General features: G+C 36.9%; 1 protein-coding gene across 1 annotated transcript; it reads left to right on the forward strand.

Moving 5' to 3' along the window:
- Positions 1–3141: 3141 nt before the first annotated feature.
- LOC149252336 (cytochrome P450 750A1-like) lies at positions 3142–5320 on the forward strand. The gene is made up of 2 exons (XM_089456654.1): positions 3142–4099; positions 4222–5320. Exons 1-2 carry the CDS (start codon positions 3167–3169, stop codon positions 4843–4845), a joined length of 1557 nt encoding a protein of 518 aa, XP_089312780.1. The 5' UTR covers positions 3142–3166; the 3' UTR covers positions 4846–5320.
- Positions 5321–16753: the final 11433 nt, after the last annotated feature.

Here is a 16753-nt window from a genome sequence, read left to right on the forward strand (position 1 = left end):
TTAACATCTTCTTTCCATGCTCAACCATCTTCGAAGGCTTAGGATCTTTTAGAAAGTATTGTTGAATCCATGTGTACTAATTACAACTTCCAAATAATCGACATACATTCATGCAAATGATCTCTTCCATTGCATTGAGGTTCCATCTAATTTAGGCCTAATCTTTTCTCCATTACTATTGTTTTCTTCATAATTTAGGGACTTCATTGGACTCACTACACTTATGAACTTTTAGCGCAGACATTATTTCATTAGTCTACTCTTTATTTGCATGTTGATGTAATCATTCATGGTCACGTCCATGTTATGTTTGGCATTCCATGGAGTGAATGGAAATAGATGGATCAAGTGGGTCAGATTTCAAAAATCAAGGGCCTTAAATCGCCACATGTTTATCCAATTATTTAATGTGGATTTGGTGTGACCTATCTATCTACAACCTATTTGTCATGGTTGGGGATTGTCGACATTTATAAGTTGGAAGTTAGAAGACATCGTCGACAAAGACACCTAGTAGAGTAGCATCGATAGAAACAACACACATACGACTAATAGCAAAATAGGAATCCCAATTAAAACAAATAGAACCATCAACATTTTGAAGCCTCAATATGGTTATTTATGGCTTTAGCTTTATGGTATGGACTTGAGGGGCAATAGGCCATGGTCAAGGGCGAAGACGAGAATTGCAATTTTGGAGACAAACTTGAGGTGGAGGCCTTCACTTCTATTTCTTAGTAGCAAATCACCACCAAGGTTCAAGGTTAAATTCTCACCTTAACTCTGCACACTTATATTTTTGTCTTTCGATAATTACTTTTCTTACATATGGAGTGTTTCATGTTCATTTGAATAGATGGTTTCCTATCTCTATTTGAATTGTAATAGTAACCCATGAAAATGTCATGATACATAATGATGCTCTATTTCCTTGTACCCCAATAGTCATTAGAAAGTTCTCCTTATATATCAACATTTTATTGTTGTTAAAAACTCTACTAAAAATACTAACTAGAGTGGACTTAACAAGAATGGTTAACTCAAAAACTCCTACATTGCAAACTCCTTCTATATGCATTCACATTTACCCTCTCCTTCTATATGCATTCACATTTAGCCTGACTAAAAACTTTTTTGAGAATTCAATTAAAAAGAAAAACAACGAATCCTCCACTCTTTGAATAATGTGCCTATTAGAGATTCCTTTCCCATTTAAAAGATATGCTAGTTATTAAGTTATTATATGATAGTAATAATGTAACTGTTAGACCTTCCATTCCCACTTATGCTAGTATAAAAATATTATATGGTGTTTAATAAACTTGGAATTTGAAAGTCTGAAATATTTTTTCTTTATTTTTATGAAGTATTTTTAAGTTATTTGTCATAAATCTTTCACTGGTTAAATTACTAACAATTACAGCGTAGAGGAGATTATTTGGAAAAAGAAAAAGACAGATTTTATTTCTTAACTTTAATTTATTTTCCTAACATTCCTTTTCTGGGATTGCTGTCACTTATTTAGAAAAGAGAAAAAAAAAAAACCTGAAAAATGATTTACTTTATCCGATGGAACCACCATCGACTCGGTATAACATTATGGCTTCGTCTGGGTACTATTTATAAAGTCAATTTTCAAATTTTAACAGCATGGATTACATAAATTTGCCCCAACCTTGTGGTATTTTAATTTATTTATTTTAACCAAAGAATTACACATGTAGCCATCAATTTATTTATTTATTTTTAACGAAAGAATTGCACGTGTAGCAGATGGCTGCCTTTAATTGCCGTGGAAAAAGGTCTCCTTTGCATTTATTGTGAGAGCAATCGGAGAACAAAAAATTGGTACGACGTTGTTACTTTGGGACCAGGTTATACGTTTGAATTTATTTTCATAGGATTTATTTGTTGCCAATATTAACCATTTTATGCTTTATAGAGTCATGAGTGATGCTATTTATTATTGTTTCTGACGTAATTGTTTAAGTATCATTTGATTTCATTTTGGTGATAATAGGTACAATATTTTTATGGAAAAAAATACAGTGTTTTATGTTCTTATTAATAACACAATGTGTATATAAAGATATTATATTAAATATTATATAGGTATTATATATATTATTTAATGTATTGTTGTAGTTTGTATAATGTTAACCAATAAGTTTAATGTATCAAAAAATTAATAGGATATTATAATTGTGTGATATAAGTAAATATTTTATTTTATTATAATTTGGTTATTTAATTCTTTTTATATGGTAATTTTAGGTTGTTTAAATAGTATTTTTGAATGTAGAAATGGTTTGGATACTCGGAAAAAAATTAAAATAAATTGAATTGTGCAGTTTATATAGCTCATATTTGCAATTTTCATAAATTTTACTAAATTTAAAAAAAAAAAAACAAAACATTAAAAACTTAAACTAAAATTGAAAGATAATAATCAATAAACACTAATTAGATGACTAATATTCATTTTGAAACTCAATATTTAGTGTAAACTAATTTAGTTATTTATATTCATTTTGCCACAAATACTTAAGGAATTGTCTAAGGAAGTGGCAAATTTGTCATGACTTTATCTCAACATTTTTTTTCCAAAATATTTGACAGAAGTGTTTGAATCTCGTTTTTGATGATGAAAACAGATTCACCAGCATCAAAATTCCCTTGGGTACCCAAAATCTTCAAACGTGATCGCTATAACCCAGATTTCCTTAACCCAATGGTACTGACATTATTTATTTAATTACCACACTCGTGTTATGAGGAAAGCGCATGTAGCCGGGCATTTAATGCCCTATGATATCCTCGTTAGCTCTTGCCAGCCAATGCTGATACCAAATTATGACTTTTGCCTTTTATGCCAGCCAATGCTGATACCAAATTATGACTTTCTATGTACGCTATTTTAATTTACTTTGCTCACCGGCCATATAAAAGTCAAGGACTGTTCATGTGGAGAAAGGTATATGAATAAGGCGCTGTCTAATGACGTCACAATTTTATACGGATGTGAAAAATTCCTAAGAAATTTAATTTTGTCGGATGTGAAAAATTCCTAAGAAATCTAATTTTGTCGGATATGAAAATTTCTTAAGAAATCTAACTGTGGGTTTCTTTTGTTTACTTCACTATTCCAAGTGGTAGACGGTTCCATATGGATTTTCAGAGCTTCATTCAGACTCTGCTCGCAGCTTTTGGCTTCGCAACTCTGTTAATCTTTTTCTTAAGATTGCATTACAAGAGCGGAAGGAATACTAGATTGCCTCCAGGACCCTATCCATGGCCGATCATTGGAAATCTCCTCCAGTTGACGCTGCCTGCTCACCGTGCTCTTAAAGACCTTGCTGACAGATATGGTCCTATTCTGTTTTTGCGCTTAGGCTCTGTCTCTACCCTAGTCGTTTCTTCTTCTGAGATGGCCAAACAGTTTCTCAGTACTCATGATTTGATATTCTCCAATAGGCCTCTAACAACCGGTGGGAAATATATATTTTTCAATTACCAGGATGTGGCCTTCGCACAGTATGGAGATCACTGGAGGCAAATGAGAAAAATATGCGTAACAGAATTGCTGGGTACCAAAAGAATTGAGTCCTTCAAGCATGTGCGAGAGGAAGAGATGTCTATGATGATCCATTCCATCTGGGAGGAGAGCGAGAGCGGAACAATTACGGTAAATTTGAGCAAGGCCATTTCTAATGTAGTCTCCAGTATAGTTTGGAGAATGCTGACGAGGCGAAAATTTTCTGATGATCATTTGAGTGCCAACGGCCAAGGATTTAAGGATCTGACCTCAGAAGTGTCAATTGCGTTAGGAGCCTTTAACGTTGGAGACTTCATTCCGTATTTGGATTGGCTTGATTTGCAAGGTGTCAAGCGGCGCATGAAGAAGATCCATAAAACATTCGACGAATTCGCAGATAAAATAATAGAGGGCCATGTTGATCATCGAGTGGCAGCTGCCATGAATGGCAGGGATGAGGCGGAGTCTGTTAAAGACTTCGTTGATGTGCTCCTCGATTTGGCAGCTGAGACCGATAAGGCGGAGAACGAAATCACACGAGAAAAAATGAAGGCAATTGTTCTGGTATGTCTCTCGATCCTAATCTTTTCTTTTTATAAGATTACCATACTGTTAGTTCTGATTCTTCAAATTCAATCAACCAAAGTGTTTGATTTTATAACGCAATGAATTTGTATTCGGAAAAGGGCATGTTCGTCGGTGGAACAGCGACTACATCTAATACGTTAGAATGGGCAATGAGTGAGCTGCTGAGGCATCCACATGCCATGAAGAGATTGCAGGAAGAAATTGAGCATGTAGTCGGCAAACATCGCAAAGTGGAGGAGTCGGATTTGGCGAGCATGAAATACCTGCAATGCGTGGTGAAAGAGACTCTCCGATTATACCCAGGATCGCCACTAGGGCTTCCCCATGAGTCTGTCGAGGCAGTGAAAGTAGGAGGATACGATGTACCTAAGAAAACAATGTTACTGTTCAATTTGTGGGCTATTGGAAGGGATCCCAACGTGTGGGGAGCAGATTCTTCAGAATTCAAGCCTGAGAGATTTATGCAGGAAGCGTCTGTAGATTTAACAGGAAGCCCATCAGACTTCAGAATGCTTCCATTCGGCTCAGGAAGGAGAGGGTGCCCTGGGATTCTGATGGCCATTACTATGCTTGAGCTTTCATTGGCTCAACTATTGCACATTTTCGATTGGAGAGTCGAAGGTGATCAGGTGGATATGAGGGAAGCATGTTCAGCAGCGTTGTCGAGACAGGATCCATTGTTTGCTTTTGTAAAGTTGAAGATGCCCATGAGTTGCCTCTAGACTGTCGACCTGTGAGGGTAGCTTTGCTTGGTAGAGCCATCTATCTTGAAAATTCCTTAGTGGGAGGAGAATCGGCTGAAAATATTGGTCCGCCTCCTCACATAGGAGTATCAGGAAGAAATATCGGTCCGCCGGGTTCGTGCCTGCCTGACGTTTTTCTTTTATGCAGAAGAAACATAATGTGCATTACGAGTTTGCACAGTGGTGTCTCTTTCACCCTCTTTTTCAATCTTCTCGCTCATGTCTCTTTCGCCTTCCTTTTCAATAATGCTCGCTCATCTTTCAGAGTTTGTGGGGCCGTTCCTCATCTACTTTATTTTCTTTATTTTTCTCCGGTTTGTGTGGGCACCAATTCAAGCACTCAGTACAAACAGTGTGTATTATGTCAAAAATTATGTTAACCGTCTACGATTGCTGTATTTTGCGATCAATTATAGGCGTTTTCAAAAGATTAATGTATTCTCCTAAAAGCCAACTGCAATGGGGATTGTGGATTTATCTATTTCTTAAATAAAATTAATATCCTTATAAAATTGTGGTGAGAAGAAATTACGTTTTATTGAATAATTACTTTAGAAAGGGATCATTTTATTTCAGTGTAGGAAACAATTATTAAAGAAAATAGGTTTAGTTGAATTCATTGAATACATATTACAGAAACACATATTATTTTATCTTCCTATGCTTTAGGGAATTAAGTCATGATATTCTGTACATGAATAATGTAGATTATGTTTATAATATTAATATACACAATTTTAAATGAAATGTTTTATTTAGGGTGAAAATTTAATAGCATCATTGAGAAGTAAAATCGATTAAATCTAATATAATATTACATTATTATTATAATAACTTATAATATATTATTATATTAACATTATATAATATAAAATTAGTATTAAATATTATAACATTAATAGGTTTATTATTAATTATTAACTATATTAATATTAAATAGTAATAATATTTTTCTATAGAAATACAGTTAGAGAGAGGAATGAAGAGGGAGGGGAGAGAGGGAGAGAGGTGGAGATGAAGAGAGGGGGAGAGAGAATGCAAGAGAGAGAGGGAGAGACGAAGGGAAAGAGGAGGAGAGAGAGAGGCAGAGAGAGGAAGGTTGAGAAAGTGAATGGAAGAATGAGATGGAGAGAGAGAGGTGGAGATAGGTAGTGACATGGGAGAGTTAGAGTGAGGAAGAGAGGGGAGGAGGGAAGAGGGAGAAGGAGAGGAGAGAGAGGGAGAGAATGGGAAGAGAGGGAGAGGGAGACATGGAAATGGAGGGGGGAGAGGGAGGAAGATAGTGAAAGAGTTGGAGGAGAGGGAGATAAATTGAGAAAGAAAGAGTGATGGGAGAAAATACAAATGGAGGTGGGGGAGAAAAGGAGAGAGGAAGGAAGATAGAGGGGGTTTGAGAGAGAGGAGTGAGAGAGGGAGAGGAAGATGGAGTTGGAGGGGGTTAGAGAGAGAAGGAAGAAGAAAGACACAAAGAGAGAAAGGTGGAGAGAGGGAGACAAGGGAGAGTTGGAGAGAGAGATAGAGAGATGGGGGAGAGTTGGAGAGAAATAGAGGGATATAGAGAGAGTGAGAGAGAGGGGCGGCTAGAAAGAGTGATGAGGGAGAGAGGGAGGGCGGAGAGAGTATTAATATGAAATAGTAATAATATTATGCTATAATGATAGAGCTAGAGAGAGTGAGAGAGAAGAAGGGGGAGACAAAGAGAGGGAGTGAGGGACAGATGGAGTGGGAGATATATATATATGGTAGTGAGAGAGAGGGAGGGAAGATGAAAGAGATAAAGAGAGGGAGGTAGAGGCAGAGAAAGAGAGATGGGGGAGTGAGAGACGAGGGAGAGAGAGAGATGAGGGGGAGAGGGAGGGAAGATACAATGTTATTCAGTGAAATAGATGTATTGATTTCAATGTAGATGTTGATTCCTAATCCTATTTGATTAATTACACTAGATGCATTGATTTTAGTGTAGTTGTTGATTTCTAATATTATTTGATTTCTTGCATTAGATGCATTAATTTCAGTGTAGATGTTGATTTCCTAATCCTATTTTATTTATTGCACTACATGCATTAATTTCAATGTGGTTGTTGATTTCTAATTTTATTTGATTGCTTGAACTAGGTGCATTGATTTCGATGTAGATGTTGATTTCTAATCCTATTTGTTTACTTGCACTAGATGCATTGATTTCTTATACTCTTGTGAAGTATCCAAAAAATTGGCATGAGGCCTTCCAAATGTCATTGAAACCCCGTGATTTTCTTATAATCCTGTGAAGTATCCAAAAAATTGACATGAGGCCCTCCAAATGTCATTGAAACCCCAAACCTCTGCGCAGATTCAATAGCCATGTCTACTTTGAACTCTGTCAGAGACTTCGATATTTGTAAAAGCCAAAAAATGTGGCCATGATAACCTTAACACCCGTGACACCTCTTGGTAAGCAGTCGAACTATTTTATTTATTTTGGTTGGTAAACAGGACTTCGAAAAGTCCAATGACATTTTAGATGGACAATTAATGATAATAATATTGTTTTCTTTTATGGAAATTCAGAATTCAAGAAGAGAGACCGGCAACGAATTCCAACCTCCAAGAAGTTAGGACCGAAAACGAATTCCAACCTCAGGCAGTTAGGAACAATTACACCTTTCTTTCCTGGAGAAAAAGAGATCTCAATGGGAAGAAAGGGTTTCAGTTTTGGATTTTTGGGAAAAAAAGCAGAAGTGGAGTAATCAAGGAATATCTAGAGCTGGACTTGCTCCAGTGGATAACCTCGTTACGAGAAGGAATCAGAGGCTGGGAGACTGGACTATAGTCCTGAGGTCTGTTATCTAAATCCATAATAAAGATAATTGTTTCCTATTGTCTGGAGTGGAAGCTCGGGGGTAGAAGAGGACGGCATTTCCTTTCTTATGGTTGAGTGGAGTAGGTCACCCTACTGAATTCACTGAGTTAGCATATAACAAATAAGTACATGACTAGAATACATAAATTTTGTGCATGGGTGGATTATTAGAGTGCATCGTTCACAGGAATAGATTGTAGTTGTTTTGATTTTACATTCTGTTAAAAGGAAAAATTGTAGTTAATTCTAATTAAGGGCAACTTGGGTATAAGTATTCTATAGACATGTAATGGAAAATTGGAAACCCAATTTTGTATTTTCTGAATTAGACCCGAAAAAGAGAAATTGGAAAAGAACCAGTTGTACAGGTAGGAATAAAACATGAAATGGAAACTAAAAAACCCAGTATTGTTTCTTTTAGTTACTAAAGGGGTCTGTTTGTGATTGGCAATGAATGTCATATATGAGATTAACATTTTTTTTAAACACGAGAATGTGAAATGTGGGAAGAGGGCTTGGGTTGTTATACAAACTAGCCATTAAGACTTAGAGTCTATATATGTATATATATGAATAAAGAAAATTGATTGTTAAATCATTTATATTTCCTTAAGAATGTGAGTCATTAACAAAACTGGGTGATTCAAAAGGATAAGCCAGCAGGGGTTTAATAACATATTTACAGGTCGCACGGTTAGGACTAGGTCACCTTAGATACGATAAACCATGTTCAGTCCCCAAAGAAACCCTTCTTGGGTGTTTGAAACTGCTGGAAAACCAAAATGTAGTTCGGTGACATAAAATGAAAACTAAAGTAAAACGACAATGTTGAACACACACTGAGATTTATTCCTAACTTAATAACTGTACAAAAAGTGTAAGTTGTAAATTATCTCTGAAATGATTATGCGTGCCAGTAAAATTACGCAAATATAGAAGAAAGACACAATGTTATTTTCCAAAATGGATGCAAAGTTTATAACATTATCAACTTCCAAAATTGTCTTTCAAACTAGTGAACCTTAAATAACATTGCACCACATGCAAACCATTGTTCCAATCTACATATCATATTCCTTTAATACAAGAAAAGTAATAAAATTAGGAGGCGTTGCTCCGTGAACTATACATGTATACTCACTGCAAATGAAAACTCAGAAAATGGAAAAGCCAATATGCTAAACTTAGTTGGTCAAACCCATAAAGAATTCCTAAACCTGGTGGGATTCTTTAGGCGAGAATCACTTAAACAATACTGATTTTTGGTTATTTTTCCAAAATGTGAAAACCCTCATCTAAAAACCCTAACCGCCAGCAGTGACATGCAAACTAAGAGAAAGCACCTGGAAAAATCAAGGATTTCAATGTAAACATATGCTCGACTCCTAAAGTCGGTAGATGCAGCCTGAAAAGAAGTGAGGATAGTAAGAAAATGTGGAGAGTCGAGTTTTTCAACCATTATGAGATAGGAGGAAAGAAATTACCAATTATATGTTGTCTGGGGCCGACTCTTTGAAACAGAGTTGCAGTGAAAATTCTCTGCACACAAGGTAGCATAACTTGTAATAGATTTGCAGCACGGTCATAACCTTAATCACAATCAGGAAAATTATGTGTGATAACTTGTGCATGTGAAAAATCAGTTTACCTGTGAGGGATAGCCACTAGCAAGCCACCTTCGAACCCCGACGAACGCCGAAGACGAGATAGTGCAACCATGGCTCCATGGATTTGTAGAGATCGCTAGTAATAAGCCAAACATAGAAGATAAGGACCCTCTTCCCAACGGAAATAGAGTGTCGCCATATATTTGTAGAGCATGTTGCATAGAGCCTCGATGGGAAATTGAGACATCCGAGAGGTGTTGATTCCAAGGTTGGTTAGCCTAACGGAGTGGACAAGCACCATAACCATCCAATCAGTGGTCAGAGAAACCACGATGGGGATGTGCCCATCTGTCCCTGAAATTGAATAACAGTTGCGTGGCATATCCTTCTCTCGAAGTTTCCAAGCCTTCGTCTGCCATGGGTTAAGGCAAAGGTGATTTAACCCGATAAACAATGTGATTATAACTTTACCATATATAAAATACAATTGTGGACGCATAAATCATATGAAATTTTAACATAAATGATAGGAGGTATAGTTATACAAAGTCTGAACCCCAATGTTTAAATCAGTCATGTTTTACCTTTCACCTAAGCCATGAAGGTATAATATTATTTTTTTGTATTGTTATGTTTTGGAATAATGTGTGATACATGTTACATGTGGTATGAGAGCCATAGGTTCTAGCTCTGTGGCCTTGGGCAAGAAATCTGTCAATAACCAAATGTTTAAATGCACAGAGAGGAGCAAAAAGGAACAATATGAGAAGGGGACAAGAGACCACTCCAACTAACCCATAAATGTGGGTTCAGTTGTGGGAAAATAGGATGAATGAAAATGTTGTATTACTATAGAAGCCTCAACAACTACAAAAAAAATGATGAAATAGCGCGCTAACAATGAGAGACTGAAGTTGGAGCAAGAGAAAATCCTAAAAATTCTCTCGGATCGACAAAATATGAGGGATCCAAATCCTAGTGCAGACAATGGACACAGAGAGAAGACAAGACAACAACAGAGACGTCCTCAGGATATATAGGGAACCTAGATGAATAATAATGAGGCAGAATCTGGGAATACTTCTGGGGGTAGAGGGCCTAAAAAGTCTAGAATTGGGTTACAGGGAGAATTTAAGAAAATAAAACCACCATTATTTGACGGCGAAGTGGAAGAGGTAGCAGAAGCTTGGTTAATTAATATGAACCAATATTTTCTAATATATGAATACGATGATCATTTAAGAGCACGATTAGCTATGTACCAATTGCAAGGTGAAGCCACCCTTTGATGGGAAGAGATAAAAACAATTCAAAACGTAGACAATGAGCGGGCAACTTGGCATACCTTTTAGAAATATTTCAAAGATAAATACCTGACAGAAGAGTTCTATAGTCAGAAAGCGAAAGAATTCCATGACTTGTGGTTGGGACAATAGTCTATGGATGAGTTTATAGTCAAGTTTACTTCCTTACTGCACTACGATCCATATATACGAGAAAAAAGATGAAGGTGCAGCACTTCCTAAATAGTTTAACTGCTCATTTGAAATAGCAAATAGAGTTTGATAATCTAAAAACGATGGATGAAACTATTCAAAAGGCTCGTATTTTTTACTGGCAGATGCAGCAGAAAGGTGAATATTATAAGAACTAGTCAGGAAAAAGAGGACAGAAAGGATTTCTAAGAAATTTTAAGGGTAACAGATCAGGTGGAATAAAGTTTGTACCCAGGAAAACAAGGGGAGGAACCTTTGGAAAGTATCTTCCGCAAAGTCAGGACCTGAATGGAGCAAAAACAACATAAAATCATAATAAGGAAGAACTTGGACAACTGCCGAAACCACCCCTGCAGTGTTGGGGGTCTGGGGAACCCCACTATTACAAGAACTATCTTCATCGTGTTAGAAATGGAGTTACAACAAGTGTTCAGGAGGCTTCCACGGTTGGAGATGTGGCCAGAACCATTTGCAAGATCAACACTGCCTTGGTGGATCATCAGGCATAATATCATCCCGCTATGGTGGAGTTTGAAGGTAAGATAGCTAACCAGACTGTGTCTATTTCGATTGACCCAGGAGCCAGTGTTAGTTATGTTAGTCCAAAAATAGTTGAAAAATGTCAATTATCGAGTATGAAATTTAAAACCTCATGGCTAGTGCAATTAGCAACAAAGGCAAAATGTAGAGTGACAACATAGGTAGAAAATTTCCTTGTGGAAATTGTAGGACAATCCACCAAAGTGAATTTAAATATATTGCCTTTGGGTTCTTATGATGTATTACTTGGAATGGATTGGCTGGAAGGACATTGGTCCTTATCAAATTGTAAGGATAAAACCATCACAGAGGAAGGAAACACGCAAGAAATATAGGGTATTAAAAGAAATATTAAATTATGGTCAATCACCGCTAACCAATTGAAGGAATGTGTCCGAAAGGGTTGTCAAGTATATGCGGTTCAGGTTCGATATGCCAACTCGAAGGATAAATTATCAGCTTTGGGAGATATACATGTGGTTCAAGAGTTTAGTGATGTATTTCTCGAAGACATGCCTAGATTACTGCAAAAAAGAAGTATTGACTTCACCATAAAGCTTGTTCCTGGGGTTGCCTCGGTGTCAGAGACACCTTACTGCATGAGTATCCCTGAGTTGACTGAACTCAAAATGCACTGACAAGAATTACTGGATAAAGGGTACATTCGATCAAGTGTGTCGCCTTGGGAAGCGCCCATGTTGTTTGTTAAGAAGAAGGATGGGACATTGAGACTTTGTATTGACTATAGGAAATTAAACAAGTTAACCATTAAAAAAAAAAAAATCCTCTACCTCGAATAGGTGACTTGTTCGACCAGGTCAAAGGCATCATTGTATTCTCTAAGATTGATCCACGATTGGGGTACTATCGAATTCGCATCAAAGATGAGGATATATGTAAAACAACGTTTAGAACACGTTATGGTCACTATGAGTTTATTGTGCTATCGTTTGGGTTGACGAACGCCCCAACAAGTTTTATGAGTTTGATGAATGAGATTTTTCATCCCTACTTGGACAAGTTTGTTTTAATTTTTATTGATGTTATTCTGATTTACTCAAAGAATGTCGTAGAACATGAAGAACATTTAAGGATTGTTATCCAAACTTTAAGAGAAAATCAACTCTACGACAAATTAAGAAAATGTGATTTTTTGAGGAGGAGATATAATATTTGGGGCATGCGATATCTTCTGAAGGCATTGTTGTTGACCCAAAAAGATTAAAACCATTTTAGATTGGCCTATTCTTAAAAACATAGAAGACATTCGGTCTTTTATGGGCTTAGCAGGTTATTATCATAGATTTATCGAGGGGCTTTCTAGAATTTCATACCCCATGACATCCCTACAGAAAAATGGTAGAGATTTTAAATGGATAGTAGAATGTCGACTCAGTTTTGAACAATCAAAATATCTGTTAACATCTACCCCAATCTTGAAAGTAGCTGATCTAGAAAAAGATTTTACTGTGTACATGGATGCCTGCCAGCAAGGAGTTGGAGGATTTCTGATGCAGTACGGTAAAGTGGTGGCTTATGAGTCAAGGAAGCTCAAGGAACATGAACAACGATATTCAACTTACGATCTAGAGCTCACTGCAGTTGTGCATGCATTGAAGGTATGGCACCATTACTTATTGGGGAAGAAATTTGTACTTATAATAGACCATAGCAGTCTAACCAATTTATTTAAGCATCCCAATTCAAATGTGCAACAAGCTCGATGGACAACATTCCTAATCGAGTTTGCTGTTGATATAAGCCACCTTAAAGGCAAGGAAAATTGAGTAGATGATGCCTTAAGAAGGAAGGTTCAATGTTTTTACGAGTTCGATATCATTTTGTGGAGTTTGATGTGACGGAGAAGCTCAAGGAAGACACCCTTAAGAATCATGAATATACATTCCTATGGTAGCAAGATATGCAAATGCAAGTCTCAGGAAAACCAGCTAAATACAACATTGATGATCGAAAATTATTGAATTTTAGAGGAAGGGTGTATGTCCCTAATCAGGTAAGCTTCAAACAAATGTTGTTAGATGAATTTCACTATGGTCCTTATGTTGCAAACCCAAGTTATCAGAATCTATTATCTACAATCAAGAAAAGGTATTTTTGGCCTGGAATAAGGAAGGACATTATGTTATACTTGGCAAAGTGTTTGAAGTGCCAACAGGTTAAAGTTGAGCATCAACACCCTACTGGACTACTCCAACCACTCCCTATACCTTAGTGGAAATGGGAGATGATTACATTGGACTTCATAACTAGACTTCTGCAGGGGGTTAGAGGATAAGATTCTTTGTAACTTCCCCATTGGACATTACCATATTTCTAGACCAACACCCAATGTAAGAATTTGTGGTCGCAACCCAAGGTATTCCTAAAATCAAAGGATGTCCACTAGATGGGGATTGGGTATGTAAAACCAAAAGGTCGTCAAGGTATTTCCATGAGTTTACTGAAATAGTTATATCTTCTAGTTTCCCTATTGGTCTTATAGTAGACCGATCTTCCAATTGTAGGACCAGTAGACCGACATCATGGGTTGATATCCTCTACTTGCTACTTCTTCTTCCCTAAATTGCACTTCTATTATTGGGGGAGGTTCTAGTTGTGAAACTGATTTTCCTCCAAATCTCATATGAGATCTCACCCTAACAGCATCTCCCGATGATGCTCTTGACTCAGCTCTAGAAACGATCTCTTGGATGTAGGTATTTCTACCTAGATATCTCCCTCTTCTTTTTGGGGGTCTTCCTCCGCCCCTTTTATTTGTATCTATGTTCATGCAATCAAAAAATAAAAATGAAAGATTCAAGCAAATCAAAATCTTAGGACCTGAAGTAGGGTAAGAAATTCCCTCCCTGGGACGAGAGAGTGGCCCCTGAAAATAAAGAAAAATAAGAAAATAACCCAATCACAAATCTAAGCTCAGGACCTGAAATAGGGTGACATAAAAACTTCCCTTCTCAAGACGAGAGAGCAGTTCCTATGAAAAAAAAACAAGACAATCTAGTGCTCAAGACCTGGAGCAAGGTGAAAACTTCCCTCCCCAGGACGAGATAGTGGTCCTAGAAAAAAACAAGAAATCAAAGCAACCAAAACGATCTAATGCTCAGGACCTGGAGTAGGGTGAAGAACTCCCTCCCCAGGATGAGAGATCATTCCTATGGTCAATACTGGTCATACTTTCGCGACTTTGATTGCCTCCCCAACAACGATGCCAAAATGCTGGTGTTTAAATATGAATCATGCAATTCACCCAATTCCACATTAATTGTCAACCCAGGGATCTATGAGTTATTTCAAGGCTATCATGCAAATTATATGCAGTCCACAATTTCCGTACCCAGTATTGAACACTCAATTATAAACTTAACAATGTGTAACAACAAGCAATAACTGTAATCACAAATAAGAGTAACAATAAGTAATGATTGTAACAACAATAAGAGTAACAACAAAGTAAGACTCACAACAACACACTGATAATCATTCACAACAATAAATAACTCAACCGAAATAAACTTATGCACACATATATCCAACAAAACCTAGTCATGAGAGTGGGCTCAACTCCCTGTCTAGGGCTGTGGCAAGATCAAGAAGTCATGAAATTTTCAGAAGATCAAAATATCATTAATCAAAAGGGTATTACAACGCATGTTGTTATAGACTCAAAGTTAACGTAATTCTTTGTGATCTTAACTGCCTGCTTTCACAGCCTCGTAACTCTACTTATATAATTTGTTAACACTAACAACTCTTAGAATTATGGAAGTTTTCTGCCTACCATTATATAGTGGCTCCCAAAGCAAAAACAAAATATAAATATAGCAGTGCGTTGATTGAGAGGTTGATCCACTGTTGCATTTGATGTCTCAGGATATCGTTGCCAGCTCGATGGTCACCATTCGTTGAACGATGGTCCTACTCATTCTTCCTCCAAATCTGCAAGAATAATCAAATTACTAAGCCACTTAGGCAACTATCCCTTATGACTATGCTTCATTGATTAATGATTCATAACAACATGAAAAGAGGTATACCTATGCAATTTATAATGTAAATTGACCAACAATGGTGTAAAATGGATACATGAAGTAGAGTAAAAAGGTGCGTAAAAACATGAAAATTCAACCACTAACAGCATGTATGGCCCTTTGCAATGTGGAGCATGACCAACCTCCACATGGTATGATTGCTCATCCTTCTCCAACCAATGCATCGTTCAAACCTGTCTAATCTGCAATGCACTGCTCGGCCCTCTCCAATCCTCAATGCTAATATAATGGATTTTGACCCTTCAACTACCACCCTAATCCAAATAATTAACATGTCATCTCTTCACCCCTACAACCATAATATTCAGTCATCAGCACCCCTACTGCTCTTCGATGGTGAAATATAAACTCATTCCTTGACTGACTACATATACATGGCCCTTCTATAATTTCTTCTGCATGGCCTTCACCATCCACGACCTTAGAAAAATTTATCCACGTCAATTTTGAGGCCGCTTGGCCCTAGCGACCCCTACACAACCCTATTGTGGCTCGTTGACTAATTTTCCACTGTTGTGGTGTGGTAAGTGTGCCCAATCATCGAATATTGAATTTGCGTTCTCTATGCGATAGGTTTGTAAATATTTGGCCCTACCTTCAGAAATGGAACAACGTATACAAACTTGAGCTCTCCTCTTCAACGTGAAAACACATGATTCCTTAGCCCTCAACTTCAACCTGACTTTTGTATGATCTCTCAACTCTCCACAGAATTAATGTGATGCACCCTTCTTAATTAGTTGTATGACTTCACAGTCCTCCACAAAACTTAAATTTGCAAGATAAAAACCCTCAATTCTGAAACAATTACGAGTGGCCATAGATCTCTACTGAAATAAGCCTGATCTTTAAGATAAATGATAGATCTCAACCTCCTACACTGAAAATAAGATTGATTTCTAAAAGGGGCAATAGATCTCAACACTTGATAAATAGATCTACCCCGTGAGTCTGCAAAAATATTCAACGTTAAGTCACAAATAATTTTATTTATGGATATTGCAATGCTTTTTCAAATATCAACTAGGGTGGATGTGAATAAGCCACAAAAATTGATAGAATACTAGCTAGGGTGATCATGGTGGGTCATTGAAAACTAGTCTCTCCTAGAACCCTTTATCATTCTCGAAGTTATTCTGCATTAAACAGTCAAGCTGGAAGGAAAACCAACTCTAATACCATTGTAAGATCCCAAACAACAAAATATTCAATAGTTTTGGCACATTATATAATGTTCTAATTAAAATTCCTACAACCAAAAACACGAAACATAAAGGGATATGAAAAATCCATCCACTTATTCTATTAATAACTGGAAAAATATTACATGCCAAT

Source organism: Pinus tabuliformis, chromosome 7 (genome assembly GCF_031772625.1).
Source record: "Pinus tabuliformis cultivar Carrire ecotype Pingquan chromosome 7, CPIR1, whole genome shotgun sequence".
In the NCBI taxonomy this organism is placed as follows: Eukaryota; Viridiplantae; Streptophyta; class Pinopsida; order Pinales; family Pinaceae; genus Pinus; species Pinus tabuliformis.

Coding starts and splice junctions, on each gene's coding strand:
- LOC149252336 (XM_089456654.1), top strand. CDS start 3,167: ATGGATTTTCAGAGCTTCATTCAGACTCTGCTCGCAGCTTTTGGCTTC. Junction 4,100..4,221: donor AAATGAAGGCAATTGTTCTG/GTATGTCTCTCG, acceptor TATTCGGAAAAG/GGCATGTTCGTCGGTGGAAC.